The sequence below is a fragment of the Crassostrea angulata genome, chromosome 8 (assembly GCF_025612915.1).
Source record: "Crassostrea angulata isolate pt1a10 chromosome 8, ASM2561291v2, whole genome shotgun sequence".
Classification (NCBI taxonomy): Eukaryota; Metazoa; Mollusca; class Bivalvia; order Ostreida; family Ostreidae; genus Magallana; species Magallana angulata.
In genome coordinates, this window is record NC_069118.1 from 41,652,964 (window position 1) to 41,672,015 (window position 19,052).

At 34.2% G+C, this 19,052-nt stretch overlaps 2 protein-coding genes across 2 annotated transcripts; both read left to right on the forward strand.

Moving 5' to 3' along the window:
* Positions 1 to 291: 291 nt before the first annotated feature.
* LOC128159987 (E3 ubiquitin-protein ligase TRIM71-like) lies at positions 292 to 3,765 on the forward strand. Its single transcript, XM_052823226.1, has 2 exons — positions 292 to 400; positions 1,797 to 3,765. The coding sequence occupies exons 1-2, from the start codon at positions 398 to 400 to the stop codon at positions 3,537 to 3,539; spliced, it is 1,746 nt and encodes a 581-aa protein (XP_052679186.1). The 5' UTR covers positions 292 to 397; the 3' UTR covers positions 3,540 to 3,765.
* A 7,830-nt stretch (positions 3,766 to 11,595) lies between these two features.
* Positions 11,596 to 17,863, forward strand: LOC128159728 (tripartite motif-containing protein 5-like). The gene is made up of 2 exons (XM_052822911.1): positions 11,596 to 11,666; positions 15,744 to 17,863. The coding sequence occupies exons 1-2, from the start codon at positions 11,664 to 11,666 to the stop codon at positions 17,472 to 17,474; spliced, it is 1,734 nt and encodes a 577-aa protein (XP_052678871.1). The 5' UTR covers positions 11,596 to 11,663; the 3' UTR covers positions 17,475 to 17,863.
* Positions 17,864 to 19,052: the final 1,189 nt, after the last annotated feature.

A 19,052-nucleotide genomic window follows, 5' to 3' on the forward strand; every position in this document is an offset into this window, starting at 1 on the left:
TTTCATATACAATTACATGTATCCGAGGCAATATTTACCAGACCTTATTTATGAATACTTGTACTTACTACTCCCTCCCCCCTTTTTTGTATTTCTGTATTACAAAACTGTAATTTGTTTTATAACCATTATATTATATATAATATTTTATACATGATCTACACACCGTTTACAAATATCATTTTGCTATAGTTTTATGGATTTCTTTCATTATATAATGTATAATGCCCCTATATATAAGAAAAATAGTAATTCTCCATGCGAATAAATTGTTTGGTTTATTCAAGGTAGATTAAACCCTTATTTCTACAACAAGGAAGTAAATTACGCAAGTCTCGTATTCTCTCAGGGATCATTGACGCCATGTACCGAATGAACAATTTTTAAGGTCACATTGATGGTAAGTAAGAATAATTGTATCTATAACTGATGATGAAAATATTTCCTAAGCGTATTGATTTAGTTCAATATCATTGATATGGATTAAAGTCTAGATTATTAGGCGCTCAATTTTGGGCAATTCTATATAGAAGTTATTATTACTCAACCGGAAGTAGTGGCCATTTTGAACAAAATGACTTGCGATTTAAAACTCTCTACCGTCGGCTCTTACATACGGCTCATTTTATATTGTAAGCGTTCTTATATAATTTTATATTGTAAACCAGTGGCGGATTCAGAGGGTGGCGCACCCGGCGCGTCTAAAATTATCAAAACAAAGTTAAATTATACTCCTTCGATGAAAGAAAATATACAACTTGCGAGTCTTAATCATGAACTTTTTGGGAACTCATGGGATTTCTCTACATTAAATTGATTTCAACGTTGTAGTATAAAATAAAAACACGCGTGTGTAACGTACATACATGTAGAAAGTCCCTTTAATAACTCTCTCCTTGGATTCAAATGTGACCAGTCATTTGATTTTAGGTTATTTGGTTTTCTTAAGGTACATGTAGTGTCTAAAACGACTCTTCCATGTTTATTATACAATACAAGCTGGCATGGCTTTTTTCAACTTCATAAACATCGTCCCATTGAACTTAGTTTTTTTTAAACTGATTAATTTACAGCCATTCGTAAGAAAAAAGAAATGTTTCTTATATTTCTGCATGGCAGAGGGTTTTGATGGGATTTTGTAGGTGTTATATTTACAAATGTTTAAAGATTTCAAATCGTCTTTTGGGCCCCCTACCAGGGCTGTCCAGACCCCTTGCAAAAAACTGGCACCCCCTCCAACTTCAAATCCTGGATCCGTCCCTGTTGTAAATCAAATGATCTTGTTAACAAACAAATGAGAATCGCTCTGTTTTATTTTGATCATAAGTCTAAAACTGATAAGTAAGGGAAGCTACCATGCCCGGATCTGGACGGAGGGGGAGGCGTTGGGTCCCTAGAATCTTAAAGGTTATGACATTTACATTGTAAAATTATTACCCCCCCCCCACCGGCAAATCCCTTGGACACCCCCCTCCCCCTTGGCAAAAAAATGTCTGGATCCGCGAATGATTGTGTACCTTAATGTAAATATTGTGATTAGAAATGACTAGCTAGAAATTGAAAAGTTTGTATAGAAATCCAGGAAGTTGATAATGATAAGGAATGGACAAAATCAAATACCTCTCTCATAATCTATTCTAGAAGTCAAAATGCTGTTACAATTGCTTTCATATATGTATGTATGTGTGTGGGGGATGGTGGCGGGGTTGATAGAAATGATTGACTTTTTGCTGATTTTGGATGGAAAAATAAATGTTACAGATTTCTTCATATTAATTGCACATTTCTCATTTTAGATGGCATTATCTGAATCCCAAATACCACCCGACGCCCAACATTATTTGGTGTGTGGGACTGAAGACTGTGAGAAGAACTGCCAGTTTTACTGCAATGACTGTCACCAACCAATGTGTGAACAATGCAGAGATGAACATCAGAAGAATAAGAAAACCAAGAGCCATGAAGTGGTTCCTTATAAACAACGCAAACGACAACTACCTGTCGAGAAATGCAAGATCCACCCCACAAAAGAAATGGTTCTTCTCTGCGAGGAATGCCAAATTCCCATTTGTTACAAATGCACAGCCACAAAAGAACATCGCGGCCATGCGTTTACTGACCTAGAAACCGACTTTGATGAAAAGGTTTCCCTATGTCATGAAGAAATTGCAAAAATAAGAAATTATTTTGAGCCAACTTCTCAAGATTTGAAAAAAGAAATTGCTGGCGATGTCACCGAAATAAAGAAGATTATGGAGGCTATAAGAACGTCCATGAAGACTGAAGCTAAGGCTGTGAAAAAGCTGGTAGACACAGTCACATCAGAAAATATAGAACAAGTCGACAAAATAGAACAGTCTTTATTAGAAACATTAAATAATCAAAACCAAGAAATAGATGACTACATCACCTATCTAAATGATTCAATCACAACATTTTATGGTTACCTATCTTCTTCAAACATAGAACAAATAACACTTGCTCTCAAATCAGAAAGCTTTATCATAAGACCCATACCAGAGACATCCAAACAAGTTCCACTCGTATTTACTGCTGGTAATTTCAGCAAGGAAGATGTCGCCAAACTACTGGGTAGAATAACTGTTCAAAACACTAAACCAGAGAACAGAAAAATAAAACCCATGGAGACTGCCTCCACACAATTGAAATCTACAGGGAAAAAACGAAAACAAGGGAGAGAGAAATCTGGCGTGAAAAAAACACTGTCTTTGTCTCCCTCTGTCACCAAGGTCAGAGAGTACACAGTACCAGGTGTTGACAGTGTATTTCATATATCACTGGGTAAATCAGGCAGACTCTGGGTCAGTGATATGTATGGTAACCTTGTCCAAACAGATCTTCAGGGGAACCAGCTACAGAAGATACAAACCAGTGGTGGATATGAAGGCTACCACACAGTCACACATAACGGGGAGCTGATCTATGCAGACAAAAACAACAACGTCATCAAAAGGATAACACCGGATAATACAATCACTGGATTCATTAAAACAGGGGACTGGAAACCAATCAGCATACACTCCTCCCACATCAACGGGGACATACTGGTGGGGATGGAGAAGGATAGAAAGGCTAAAGTCACCAGGTACAACAAGACAGGGACAGAAATACAGAACATACAGAGAGACAACAAAGGACAGGGACTGTATAGTTGTCCACACTACATCACAGAAAACATCAATGGTGATGTCTGTGTATCAGACTTTGGCAAACAAGCTGTAGTGGTAGTGAATAAATCAAATCAACACAGGTTCTCCTACACAGGTCAGGGGTCAAGGTTTAATCCCTATGGAATATGTACTGATGTACTCGGTCACATTCTGGTGTGTGATGATAACAGTTTAACAGTTCATCTTCAGGATAAGGACGGCCAGTTCCTGTCTCTACTACTCACACCACAACAAGGTGTAAAGTATCCCCGTAGTGTGTGTGTGGATGACGAGAACAATCTCTGGGTGGGACAAGATATCACCAACACAGTGACAGTGTACAAGTATCTACAGATTACAATTATTTAATGCTTGAGCAGTCGATAGACCCGAATATTTTTCCGGAGGTGCAGGGAACAGCTCAGTATGATCTATTGACCGAGACCAACGACAATACAGACATTAGATAATTGTTTTATTACCTATTTTCGTTTTTAGTATTTTCATGTGTTCACAATTATAAATTATAGAAGGTTGTCATACCATTATGCTTTCAGGTCATTGTTAATTAATACTTAAATAACATGAGGATAAATTTTAAGAACAATAGTAGAATAAACATAATAAAGTTTTCTTTTAATCTTGTAGCAATTTCACTTTTTCTAAAATACGTTGCCGGTCCAATAGACCGCAGCCTATTATCCGGCGGTCTAATAGATCGCATTGTAAGAGAGAGAAAGCTAGGCGGACTTATTCTGTAAGCAATAAAACTGCATGTAGCTACGTATACCTTGTATGGTTATATGATTAAGAAATTGTTTTCTGATTGGCTGATATTTAAGAAAAACAAAATAAAACGTTACATTTATATTTACTTTACCTAGGCTGTCACTTTGAAAAAATACTAATATCGTTGTCACAAATGCAACACAACAGTTATTATGGAGAAAAACCAGTTTACCCAAATGCGTTGCGCCAACTGCTATCAAAATTTGACTTGCGAGTTGAAAACCCAGACGTACAACTACATCATTTTCGTAAAATACACAAAATTATATAACAATTATATATCACTTTTTTCAGCAATAACAAAAGCTCGTCAAAATATCTGCTCCTTAAGACATACAAAATTAAAGATATTTTCCGAGATGTGTTAATGATAGAACAGTGTAGACTAGAAAACAATTACATGTACTTTGAATTCAATGGAAAATACTACAAACACATTATAGGCTGTAGCATGGTGGGATAGCATCACCTGAAATGTCAGATACAAGAATGTACCTAATCACAAATCATTTTATGTCATAAGTACCAATTCGAAAAGTTCTCAATCATAGAAGATTTAGAAATGATGGTTTAGTAGCCTTTTAGGGCACAAAAAAAAGTTCTAGATTTTTTAGATACCGGCAATACCTGTAACGAACATTTAGAATTCTCAATCCAAGAGAGATTACTCAGAAAAAGAAGTAGACCCAATTATTAATGTTAAAGGCAAAACAATAAAATTTACGTAATGGTCTTAAAAAACAAACGACGTCAACTAAATGCTACAATTACTAAAACATCCCGAATGTAAAGTGTTTAAAAAACCATATTCTTAAACACTGGAACAATTTGGAACAAACACAATTTGCAGAGAGATATTCATCAACGAACCAATAATTGGCCACAGAAAATACAAAAATATGAGCAAATGAAAATTCAATCACTCTTGCCTTAAATCTTAAAACTTAAAAATAAGATGAACCCCTGATGATGACGGCCCTTAAAAACCAAAAAAAAAATATCATTACTTTAAAAAACTCCCCAAAAAACCCCACCGAAACACTCTACCTTCATTGTAACATTTTCTTTGCAATAGCTAAGCTGTCTTGAGTGTCACGTCTAAGTAAATTTCCACACGTGTGGTTGATAGATGTCCCTTTTTGAAATTTAATTTTGTTAAGCGGATACATATACAACTTTTAAGCATTTAATAAGTCTGTCTGTATTGAACAACATATTAATTTCTAAAAACAAAATAAACAGAAACTTCCTCAACAAAACAGAGGGAAAAAAATTGATAAACATTAGTATTGAAAATAATTCCAAACCAAACGTGCGAAACAAACAAATCTTGAAAATAATAGACTGTTCTTGCTACAGTGTAATCCACCTCTGCAGGTTAGCACTGACCTCTCTCAGTCGTTTATGTAAACACGGTAACGAAAAAGACGTGGTGATCCGAATGACTGCATACTCACTGCACAGATTACAGAATTATGGGTCTTTTCACACAGATCAGCGCGGATGGAGTTGTGAGAAAATTCTCAGAGGAGGTGGCATGTGCTTCGATGATGGGTGATGACTGAAATTTCTCGTGTCTTGGTGACGGTTTCGTTTCAATCACACCGACACTCAGTAAGAACCTTTCCTATAATTTTTATCTCTTTTGAATCGAGAATTGTCTCCATTTTCTGACGGATACTGAGGACATCCTTTTAAAAATTTCCCAAATGAATAAAAGACAATAGAAAATATTGGGAAAATATTTTTTTCTGTAAATTTGATTTTTTGTCATTCTTCTGTTCAAGTGCATACTCGTTGTTTAAAAGATGAATGTTTCGGATCAACATTAATGAAAATATTTGCTATTTGGTCAAATATCCACAGGAAATCAAAAACAGTTGTTTAGTGGAATTGACAACAAATTAAGTATAAATAAAATTTCTTAATTTAAAATATATACCGTTAACTATGAATCTGTAAGACATTAGTTCGAACCCCGCGGAGGCTTTAATGATTTTTACCAAAAAAATTTCAAAACATTTTTTAGGGGGTAAAATATTTCAAATTTCGAAAATCTACACTGGTGAAAGTATTTTGATTATTATGTTTTTTTTTCACATTAAGATAGACAGGTGCCCCATACCACCTTTACATCGAAAAGTGTGAGTAAATGTATGGAGACACAAGCCACCCCTGTGATCATTTCACCCTTATTAAGACGGTGCGATTACAAATAAAAGATTGAAAGAATCAGATGGTTGTTTAAAAGCAGCCATCGGGAAGTCCTAATCGTAGTAGCACTTTATTATGACACATTATTCGTAAGGTTTCCTATCATATTTTTGACAGTACATCAAAGCAAAGATATTCTTAGGAATCTGACTACTGATTTCGAGGTACAATTCACACGCTCAATGCTTACAATCATATTTGTTACGTTGAATTAAGATTGTCGCAAACAAAGTCCCTGAAATGGTTTTCATGTTTAGAAAAGTCTGAACATGTATAACACATTTTGATTGATTTATTTCTGCTACGACAATATTTAATCCACAAAGAGAGGTCATCAAATTCATAAGTTTTGTAGTCCCTTTTCGGCTTTTAGATAACCGTTTATATTTTGAATTGTTACATCATGTATGTTTCAAAAGTTGTTCAAACGTCTTAGATAATAGATATAGAATGGACTTCACAAAAAGGATGGAGGGGAGATAAGACTAACACATACAATAAATTACTTAGTTTTCTTTTTTTTTTCTTTATCACTATCATCTCCTTCAAAGTTAAAGTAACCCATAACTTTTCCCCTAAATCAGGCAGGACGAGCATTGTGTTCCAAAGTCGGGCACTCTTGTCGTCCTCTTCCCACCCCCAGTATCAACGCGCCTTAATAAGGATGCTGACATTACATGTATACTTGTAAAATTACAGATCAAACATGTACATCTGTATACATCGACGATGCTCAAGTTTAATAGTTTCCCTCCTTTCGTGAAAGCAAAAGAAAAGGAAACATTATGTTTGCAAAACGTTTTCACTTTAAGCCATTTTTGGTTGCGCTATATCATGTTTTATTGTAACTGTACAAACTCAATGTCTGGCCATGGTTTCATGGAAAGCCCTCGGCTGAAGCCGGTCATCGAATATCATACAAAGTCTGTCCAAGTTCAAAGATCACGTGTACCCATACTACAGTGAAAGAACCAACGGCATCTTGGGGAGAAGAAGGGAGTATTAATTTCACAGACATGTCTTGTTTGATTAAGGATCTTCTCAATACTTTGATTTATCAAATCGGTTCTGCTGGGATTGATTTAATGGTCATCATGATTACATTATCTAGTAGTAGTTTCACGTCAAGTTCATTGTTTTTACTTCCATGAATTACTTGGTTACAAAAAATTACCAACCCCAGCATTATTGATTAACGACATTAAAGGTCAGGTAACAACCTTAAACAGGATTATTTGGCTTATATCATGTTATGTTGCAAGTTCTCAATTTACCGGAAATTCCTAACTGACTTTCGGGTATTTTAGGTTAATTATTTTTGTTGTTAAAACTTACTCCAGAATAAACATAATTTTCTTTATGCCCAAAAATTTTAAAAGGTGAATAGAGCTTCCGTAAGGGCATGAAATGGTCGATAATGTGTGATTTCAATACTTTGTGTAATTTTTGTTCATCACTGGCGAATCAGAATATTTTGTTTCAAAAATCTTAATAACCAAGCAACGTAAAATATCACAAGCAACACATATCTATTACCAGTATTTGTCAAATACATGTTTATATATATCAATGTTAATCCGTTGAGTTGTTGATTTTAAAATGAAATTTGTTAGTCTTTGATTTTGTGGAAGAGATGGTCCATATACATTTAACACTGCTAGAAACATTTTCTCAAGTACAAATGCATTTATCTGATTTAAGGGAAACTAAAGTAGTATTTCAAACTCCATTACTTTCATTTTACACGGCATCAACATTAGTTTCAATTTAATATAATAAAGGAATTGTAACTCTCCTCAAATTAAAATATTTCTGATGCATGAATAACCATTAAACTTTGAAAAAAAATATGATAATTTTGTTAAAATATGAGCAGTTAAGTGAATTGATTGATTTATATCAGATGTAAATACTACGCAGTTAACATTGATGTGAGATACGTGTATTTATCCCAGAATTAACTTTTATTATTAAACATACTGTATGTGTTGTTTTTTTAAATCATGAAGAGTTAAAACAAGTGATCTCAAAATCTTATCAATAGTTTATTTGTTATACAATCAACATTAATTTATTTTATTATGTTGTACATGTAATAATTAATAGAGGTTTTTTTTTGGTTCTTTTCTAAAGCATGTATATAAATGATTTCTAGCAATAAATCTCAAAGTAAAAAATAAACTGCTGACTATAGGAGACCAATTAATATTTATCGAAAGTTATGTACTTCTGCATCTAGGCAATTCTTAAATAGACAACAGTATTAAAAACTGCCATATATTTAAATTTAAAATTTATTCAGACACAAAAATGTTTGTGCCATAAACAGACAACTTGCATTCACTCAATAAGTTCTCGGCTGATTGACCCTTTAAAACGTGTAGTAAACGACACACACAATTCCCAAACCTACCCCCGCCCACCCCAATCCACAGTCCCTAGATATGACATATTGATCGCTCTTGGTTATGGCGTACTTAGTAGTTTAAAGAACAAGTTCTGAACAATTTTTTTTCTGAGGACTTTGAATAAAAAACAAAAAGAATAATTACTAATAATATATTTTATTAAATATATTTTGTGTTCAATAGAATGTCAACGCCAATAATAACACTCCCAAGAATCATGACCATTGTGACTGAATTTGTTTCAAGGCTGATATTTTTGTTCATCAGGAATTCTCCAAAACACATCTTTTGGTGCAATTTTTATGTCTAATACTGATTAAGTTTATAAGATATAAGATCAGGGAAAATAACAATAACATGTAGTGTAAAGTTGGTAAAAAAAATTTCTCTGTCCTTTCATTCATTTATTTTCCCAAACTTTGAACTGTACGCATACATGATTAAAAGCGTGTACTAGGTTTAAAGTTAGCCAGTGCCATTTTGTTCAAAGTTCAAAGGTGGATGTCACGTAATCATTTCATATTTTGTGACCTTTGAATTAGTATGTCAAGGTAATTTCAAATTGTTAAATTCAAGGTTGATATTATACGTGGGAATATGTATTGTGATTAAAAAAATCATGTTTTTCCTGTTCATATTTAGAATTAATCCAATGTTATAGTTTGCACATTGTGGGTTCTGTTATGGTATTAGTTAATTAGATGCGTTATGATTATGTCAATACTTATTTCACTAATCTTTAATTTGTAGTCTTAGAATTTTAGCATGTGAATGAGGAATCATTTTGAAGTTTGTATTTAATGTACACCCAACTTTTAAGGCTTTAGTCCCCATAAATCAGAAATCCGTTTGAATAGCAGTCATTATTGAGATATGAATTTTTATAGAGTTTATGTTTTTTTAAATGTTTTCCTTCAAAATACAACCAAAGATAGTTATTTTGACATGATTTTTATTTAACTACGTTTATATATATCAGCTAAGATGACAATACTATATTCTTATGAAGATGATATCCCTACAAGGAAATCCTATCTGATTTGTTAAAGATGTACTTTTATCTCTGTTATATAACCAAAAGAGTTTAACATTTGGATGGTCATGTGTTAATTCATTGTATCCTGTACACTTAAATGTTACAGAGAGAGAAAGAGAGAGAGAATGAGAGAGAGAGAGAGAGAGAGAGATCCCATGTATGATTAGAAATTTCATTCCTTATATAGTGATATTAAAAGGTTTTTTTGTAAAAGAATTTGTTTTACGAATTGGAAATGATTGATAAATCTACGACATTTTAAGTTCCCGTAATCTGCAATATTTCCTCTGTTAACAGTTTCTAATTCTCTTTTTGTTTTATACCTGTACTTTTAAATGACATTTCTTCTATGAAATGAAATGTTATAATAACTTTATACTGCACTTGCTATTTAACTAGCTGCTCTTGAACATAAACAACTTAGAAATTACACTTTGTAAACAGCAAATGTAGCCAAACTGCATTTATATATTTCTTAACAGAACTATGTTATATTTGATATAATACATACGTGTATGTGATTGTTACACAAACATTCCATGAACAAACTTTCTCTTATTTACGCCATCCTTTTCAGTTTTGAGATGTTATGCAGTACGTGCACATGTATGTGTATATAAAGGGTGCGTCTTTTTACCCCAATGAAGCCCAGTGATACCCCAATGATACCCCAATGATACCCCAATGAACTTTATAAGGATAATAAATGTTATTCAAAAGGTATACATTTTAATTGAAGTTTAACGGTAATTTAAGGTCAGACACGACCTATCACTGTTATTTTCAACTTTTTTTCTATCTCCGCAATGTGAAAATGTCCATTTCTGTAATTTTAAATGGTAAACAATGAACGGAATGTGTTCTACGTTTATACATATAAATAATGAATGCAGAAAACGGGGGAATTAAAAGGGAGAACCCCTCAATCCCCAATTGCTTTTTAAATTTGCTCCCCAATTGCTTTTAATTCTTATATGGGACAGTAATAAAAAGTTATAGAGAAATTTGACCTTGGAACAAAATTGTATATATCAACCATTTCATTTTGGTTTTTTAAAACCCAGCTCACTCCTCTAAATATTAAGCCAGGGTTTTGGTTTTCTATTTTAATTTAAAGAATAGTTTTTTTTAAAAGGACCCCCCCCCCCCCTTCCCATGATATTAATGTGTAAACGGTGTTTATTCACACGCTTGCGCGGCATATCTTTTAACTACAAATATGCACATATTTAGTATTTTTGTGGTATTTCAAAGTTCATTAGGGTATCATTGGGGTTCATTGGGATATCGATTGGTATCATTGGGGTATTATCAGGTATATTTGGGTATCATTGGGGTTCATTTGGGTATCATTGGGGTTCATTTGGGTAAAAAGAGGCACCGGTATATAAAATATGTTTAATGAACAGTTAAGTGTACCATTGACACTATCATTAACTCTTTGATGTCTAGTTAATGTAATTATTTTTATGTGTTAAACTTATTTCCGATGTTGATAAAAATAAAATTGAATAGTTAAAAAAGTTCTTTTACATTGTGCATGTACACTAATAATTATCAGATTCAAAATCATCCTTGGATTTTTTTTATCCAATTTTTATCAATTAAATCACATTACTCAATCTTTCTTTGTTTTTTTTTCGTATCATGTATTACTTTAAACTATATTATTCTTTCCCCTTCTTAACATTTTCCAGTCTGGCCTTAAAATGACCCCTATAAAAAATCTCCCAAATAATACTTAAAGAGAACTTAAGTAATTCTCCTTTACTTTTTAATACATTTTTGTAAAGACAAGAAGCAAGTAAGTAAAAAAAATTAACTAAATGACATAACCCTTGTGAACAAATGTACCTCCATTACTCTTTACGATCTCCCAGACCTCAAGGAGTAATTGTTTTTGGTATATAATACAATACAAATTTTTTTCAATACCGGTGTACACCAAGTTAAGCTTAATCAAGCGCGCCCTAAACTGTTATCTCTACAGTGAAGTAAGGAACATTGACGCCGTGTACCGAATGAAATAATTTTAAGGTAACATTGATGGTAAGTAAGAATAATTGTATCTATATATATCTGATGATGGCAAATATTCCCTAAGCGTGATATTGAATTGGTTCAATATCATTGATATGGATTAAATCCAGATTAATAGGCCCTCAATGTTAGGCAATTCTATATGGGCGTTCTTATTACTAAACCGAAAGTAGAGGCCATTTTGAACAAATGACTTGCGTTTTAAAATTCTCAACCATCGGCTCATACATTCACTAAAGTGTTTGTTTTTAAATTTTTCGTGTTCTTAGATAATAAGTATTGTATATTGTAAACCAGTGGCGGATTCAGAGGGTGGCGCACCCGGCGCGCGCGCCCCTTCTAAAATTGTCAAAACAAAGTTAAATTATAACGCTACTCCTTCGAAGAAAGAAAGATATACAACTTTCGAGTATTAATTATGAACTTTTTGGAAACTCATTGGATTTCTCTACATAAAATTGATTTCAACGGTGTAGTATTAAATAAAAATACCCGTGTGTAACGTACATATAAAGTGCATTTTAATTACCCTCTTCTTGGGTTCAAATGTGACCGGTTATTCGATTTTAAGTTATTTGTTATACTAGGTACATGTAGTGTCTAAAACGTGTTTATTGTACAATACAAGCTGGCATTTTTTTTTTCAACTTCATAAACATTGTCCCATTGAACTTAATTTTTTTAATCTGAATTATTTACATCCATTCGTAAGAAAAAAGAAATGTTTCTTAAATTTCTACATGGCAGGGGGGGGGGGTTGATGTTGTATTGTAGGTCTTTTATTTACAAATGTTTAACAATTTAAAATCGTCTTCTGGGCCCCCACCAGGGCTGCCCAGACCCCTTGCATAAAACTGACACCCCCTCTAACTTCATCCACTTAACTATAATGCCTAACTAACAGGTCTAGGCCCTATATCAAGTGATCCCACTTATGTGCAAAACGTTTGGAAATCGGAATTTAGTAACTTATACAATCCCCCCTACAGATCTAGATTTAGCCAGCAATGACGTCTTTCTCCAACGTGTTAAAGAATCGGTAAAATTCATGCAGGCACGTAGCATCGTTTTTGAAAGTGGGGGGGGGGGGGGCAGACTCATCCAAAAAATCTTGACAAGGAAAAAAAAAAATGTTATGTTTCCAAAATCTTCAAAATCCTATTCCGTGTGGGGGGGGGGGGAGGGGGGGGGGGAGCTGGCTTACTATATAACTTCAATTTCACTTCTCATTTCCTTATATTCATATCAGTTTTTTACATACTAGTACTCCCAAAAAAGTGGGGGGGGGGGGGCCAACTCTATGATAATTCCATTTTTTATATGTAAATTTTAACAAATTTGTTGCTGCGAGAAAAAGTGGGGGGGGGGGGGGGGGGGCTGGCACCCCCCTGATGCTACGTGCCTGTCATGGAAAATGATATGCTGGACCCTCTTGAATAACACAATCCTTACCTTAACAGACCTATCGAACTCGGTGAAGTAAAAATATGTTATTATGGAATCTAAAAATGGAAAATCCCCTGGTGTTGATGAAATTCCATATGAAGTGCTTAAATACAATTGTGTTCTTCATCGTCTCTTTATGTTATGATTTGAGTCCCATATAATTTCCTCTGTAAGTGTTTGTTGACCAGCTATTATATGTCCTATTTTTAAAGATTCTATCAGTGATTCTAACAGTGATCCAAGAGTACCGCTTTACTATCGAGGAATCAGTCTATTATCAACTATTTATAAAATGTACAGTTCCATTTTAAATCATATATTGGTACCTTATTTAGAAGGTTACAACCTGCTTCTTGATGAGCAAAATGGATTTCGACGTGAACGCTCTTGCACTGACCACGTTTTTACACTTAACAGTATTATACAGAATAGAAAAGACACATTCGTGGCGTTCAACGATCTACAAAAAGCTTTCGATAAAGTTGACCGTGATCTTTTAAAATTCTCCCTCTTACATAATGGAATTGACGGGGATTCTTACTTTTATGAAAACACAGTATCGTGTGTAAGATTCAGTGAGTTGTGTACTGACTGATTCTCTACTTTAGCTGGTGTACGACAAGGAGACAACTTATCACCGACCCTCTTTTGCTCTTTTCATCAACGATCTCGCAAAAGAAATTAAAGAACTAAGGAAAGGTATCACGTTGGGCGAAATCAATTTAAGAATTTTATTGTATGCTGATATTGCTCTTTTATCCGACTAAAAAGAAATTTGCAAAAGATACTGGATACTGTGTCTGACTGGTGTGCAAAATGGCGTCTTAAACTAAATATGAAAACATCAGGAAAAAAGGATCTCAAAGCGATTTTCAGTTCCAAATTAACAACAATATTCTCCAGTACAATACATATTATAAATTATATCTTGGTGTAATATTTCATGAAAAACTGAATTCCAAAACAACGCCGATACTTTATCAAAAGCTGGTGGTTGCGCTCTCGGACGCATGGTTTCCAAAATTCGTCCATATAAAGAAATAGGAATTTCAACTCTGAAAAATTGTTTTTAAATTGTGTAGCACAAGTTTTGGATTATTGAAGTGAAGTGTGGGGCCTCAAGAATTATCATTCTATTGAAATGGTACAGAATCGAGCCCTATACGTTTTTACTTAGGCGTTCACAGATTTACATCTTTACGCTACACGGGGAATTTGGATGGAAACTCTCTTATTATAGACACTGTATTAACGCCGTGCGATTATTGAATCGATTACTGACAATGGAGGACAATCGGATAACAAAGCGTGTTTTCTTGTGGGACTTTAATCAAACTGGTATATCTAGATGGACATCACGCATTAAATCACTGTTTAAATCTATGAATCTGTTACATATTTATAATAATTTATCAGTCTGTGATGTCAATGAATTTGAAAACAAGCTGTTTCTTTCTAATGAAAATGAGTGGTTAGGAAAGATAAACCAACTACCAAAATTGCGATTATATAAAAGCATTAAAACAAATTTTTAAACTGAAATTTACCTTGAAATGAACATTTCAAAATATCAAAGATCTATTTTTGGCACAATTTAGATGTGAGATATTCCCAATTAAAATTGAAACAGGGCAATATAAGGGGGAAATCTCTTGAGGAAAAAATATGTCATTTTTGTGTATTAAATGAAATCGAAGACGAGAGTCATTTTCTGTTGAATTATTGTGCAGTGTATTCCGACTTTAGAAGAGAATTATTTAATAATGTAGGATATAATCCAACAGTAGTAATGTCAAATTTAGACTGGATTATTTTTCTACTGTCAAATTTTCCGAGACAAATCTAAATATTTACTTGAATCTTTACCTTTATAGACATTCAATCATTACTGTATAAAAACGCAATGCGCAATATGTGTATATATCATATATACATATTGTGTTATAATTGTATTTGCAGTGACATATAGGCCTAATAGGACGAGTGTTTCATTATCTATTTTGTATAACATTTTGTAATTTGTTATAACACACGTCACTATGATAAATTATTTACTTCCTTACTAACTTCAAATCCTGGATCCGCCCCTGTTGTAAAATAAATGATCTGGTAAGCAAACAAATGAGAATTGCTTTGTTTTTATTTTGATCATAAGTCAAAAACTGATTAGTAAGAGAAGCCACTATGCTCGGATCTGGACGGAGGGGGAGGCGGTGGGTCCCTAGAAACTTAAAGCTTATTCGTCCACATTGTATAATTATTACACACCCCCATCCCACTGGCAAACCCCTTAGACACCCCCTTGGCAAAGAAATGTCTGGGTCCGCGCATGATTATGTACATGTAGCTTAGTATAATTATTTTTATTAGAAATGCCTAGCTAGAAATTCAAAAATTGGTATAGAAATACAAAAAGTTGATAATGATAAGGAATGGACAAAATCAAATACCTCATCTATTTGATTAATTATTATTTATCAAGTAAATATCTCATAATCTATTCTAGATGTCAATATGCTTATACATTTGCTTGCATACATGTTTGTGTGTGTGTGTGTGTGGAGGAGGGGGGTTGATAGAATTGATTGACTTCTTGCTGATTTGTCACGGCTTAATTTAATTGCACATTTCTCATTTCAGATGGCATTATCTGAATCCAAAGTACCACCCGACGCCCAGCATTATTTGGTGTGTGGCACTGAAGACTGTGAGAGGAACTGCCAGTTTTACTGCGATGACTGTCACCAACCAATGTGTGAACAATGCAGAGATGAACATCAGAAGAATACGAAAACCAAGAGCCATGAAGTGGTTCCTTATAAACAACGTAAACGACCGCTTCCTGTTGAGCAATGCAAGATCCACCCCACAAAAGAAATGGTTCTTCTCTGCGAGGAATGCCAAATTCCCATTTGTTACAAATGCACAGCCACAAAAGAACATCGCGGCCATGCGTTTAATGACCTAGAAATAGACTTTGATGAAAAAGTTTCCCTATGTCATGAAGAAATTGCAGAAATTAGAAATTATTTTGAGCCAACTTCTCAAGATTTGAAAAAAGAAATTGCTGGCGATGTCACAGAAATAAAGAAGATTATGGACGGCATAAGAACGTCCATGAAGACTGAAGCTGAGGCTGTGAAAAAGCTGGTAGACACAGTCACATCAGAAAATATAAAACAAGTCGGCAAAATTGAACAGTCATTATTAGAAACATTAAACTGCCAAAACCAAGAAATCGATGATTACATCACCTATCTAAATGATTTAATCAAAACGTTTTATGGTTACCTATCTCCTTCAAACATCGAACAAATAACATCTGCTCTCAAATCAGAAAGCTTCATCATTCGACCCATACCAGAGACATCCAAACCAGTCCTACCCGTATTTACTGCTGGTCAACACAGCAAGGAAGATGTCGCCAAACTACTGGGTATAATAACTGTTCCCAATAATAAACCAGAAAACAGAAAAATAAAACCTATGGAGACTGTCTCCACACAATTGAAACCTACACAGAAACAGAGAAAACAAGACAGAGAGAAATCTTATGTGAAACAAACACTGTCTCTGTCTTCCTCTGTCACCAAGGTCAGGGAGTACACAGTACCAGGTGTTAGACGTGTATTTCATATATCACTAGGTAAATCAGGCAGACTCTGGGGCAGTGATAGTAGTGGTAACCTTGTCCAAACAGATCTACAGGGAAATCAGCTACAGAAGATACAAACCAATGGTGAAGATGAAGGCTATCACACAGTCACACAGGACGGGGGTCTGATCTATACAGACAAACAAAACAAAGTCATCAATAGGATAACACCGGATAATACAATCACTGAATTCATTAAAACAGGAAACTGGGAACCACTCAGTATACACTCCTCCCACATCAACGGGGACATACTGGTGGGGATGTGGAAGGGTGGAGAGGGTAAAATCACCAGGTATAACAAGACAGGGACAGAAATACAGAACATACAGAGAGACAACAAAGGACAGGAACTGTATGAGCTACCGCACTACATCACAGAAAACATCAATGATGATGTCTGTGTATCAGACAATAACAAACCTGCTGTAGTGGTGGTGGATAAATCAGGAAATCACCGGTTCTCCTACACAGGTCAGAGGTCACTGTTTAATCCCTATGGAATATGTACTGATGTACTCGGTCACATCCTGGTGTGTGATGAACGCAGTGAAAAAGTTCATCTCCTGGATCAGGACGGTCAGTTCTTGTCTTTACTACTCACATCACAGCAAGGTGTAAAGTATCCCCGTAGTGTGTGTGTGGATGATGAGAACAATCTCTGGGTAGGACAATACCCCATCAACATAGTGACAGTGTACAAGTATCTACAGTGAACATTATTTTATCCATACAGCAATTCTTAGGTATTGTGTGTGTATTGTGAGACAAAATAGCACCAACACAGTGACAGTATCTACAGTGAACATTATATCCATACATCTTTTAAGTACTGTGTATATGTTGTGAGACAATGTAACCACAACACTGTGAAAGTGTACAATATTTGGTATCTACATTATACATTGACGTGCATATACATCATTCATGTAAACCTGTGTATGTTTATTTGTTATACATTGTATCAATTTTATCAATGAGTATTTTCCATTGCTGACAAATTGACAATAAATATGTATTAACAATATCAAATTGTTCTGCGTTATGTTATGTTAGAATCGAAACTACTAGTTTGAATCTTGTCAATTAAAGCTAACAGAAAGACTTTATTTATAAACGGCGTTTTCTATCTAGGTAATGTAGACGTGTACGGAATATTAGATATTAAAAAACTATGCATGTATTAAAAAGTTGTTTCATAAATAAAAAAAAGATATTTTAAAAAAGAATAAGTTATCATGTTTTAAGCATCACATGGGGATGCATACAATTGGAGACATGAGAGAGAGAGAGAGAGAGAGAGAGAGAGAGAGAGAGAAAGAGAGAGAGAGAGAGAGGCGTACTTGTTCTGTAAGCAATAAAACTGCATGTAGCTACGTATACCTTGTATGGTTATATGATTAAGAAATTCTTTGTTTTCTGATTGGCTGATATAAAAGATAAATAGATAAATAAAACGTAAAATTCATATTTGCGTGACCTAGGAGGTCACTTCGAAAAAATACCAATATCGTAATCACAAAAGCAACACAACAGTTATTATGGACAAACACCAGTATACCCCAATGTGTTGCGCCAACTGCTATCAAATCATGACTTGCGAGTTGAAAACCCAGACATACATCTTACATCATTTTCGTAAAATACACAAAATTATGTAACATGTATATATTACTTTTTTCACCGATAACAAAAGCTCGTCAAAGTACCTTCTCCTTAAGACATACACAATTAAAGATATTTTCCGAGATTCGTTAATGATAGAACAGTGTAGATTAGAAAACTATTACATGTACTTTAAATTCAAAGGCAAATACTACAAACACATTATAGGCTGTAGGATGGTGGGATAGCATCACCTGAAATGTCAGATACAAGAATGTACCAAATCACAAATCATATTATGTCATAAATACCAAATCACAAAGTTCTCTATCATGGAAGATTTAGAAATGACGGCTTCTAAGTAGCCTTTAACGGCACAAAAAAGTTCTAGATATTTTAGATACCGGCAATACCTGTAACGAACATTTAGAATTCTCAATCCAAGAGAGATTACTCAGAAAAGGAAGTAGACCCAATTATTACTGTCATAGGCGAAACAAAAAGAAGTACGTATATTATAATGGTCTTAAAAAGCAAACGACGTCAACCAAATGCTACAATTACTAAAACATCCCGAATGTAAAGTGTTTAAAAAACCACATTCTTAAACACTGGAACAGTTTGGAAACAAACACAATGATGATGACGGCCCTTTAAAACCAAAAAAATATCATTTCTTTACAAAAAAA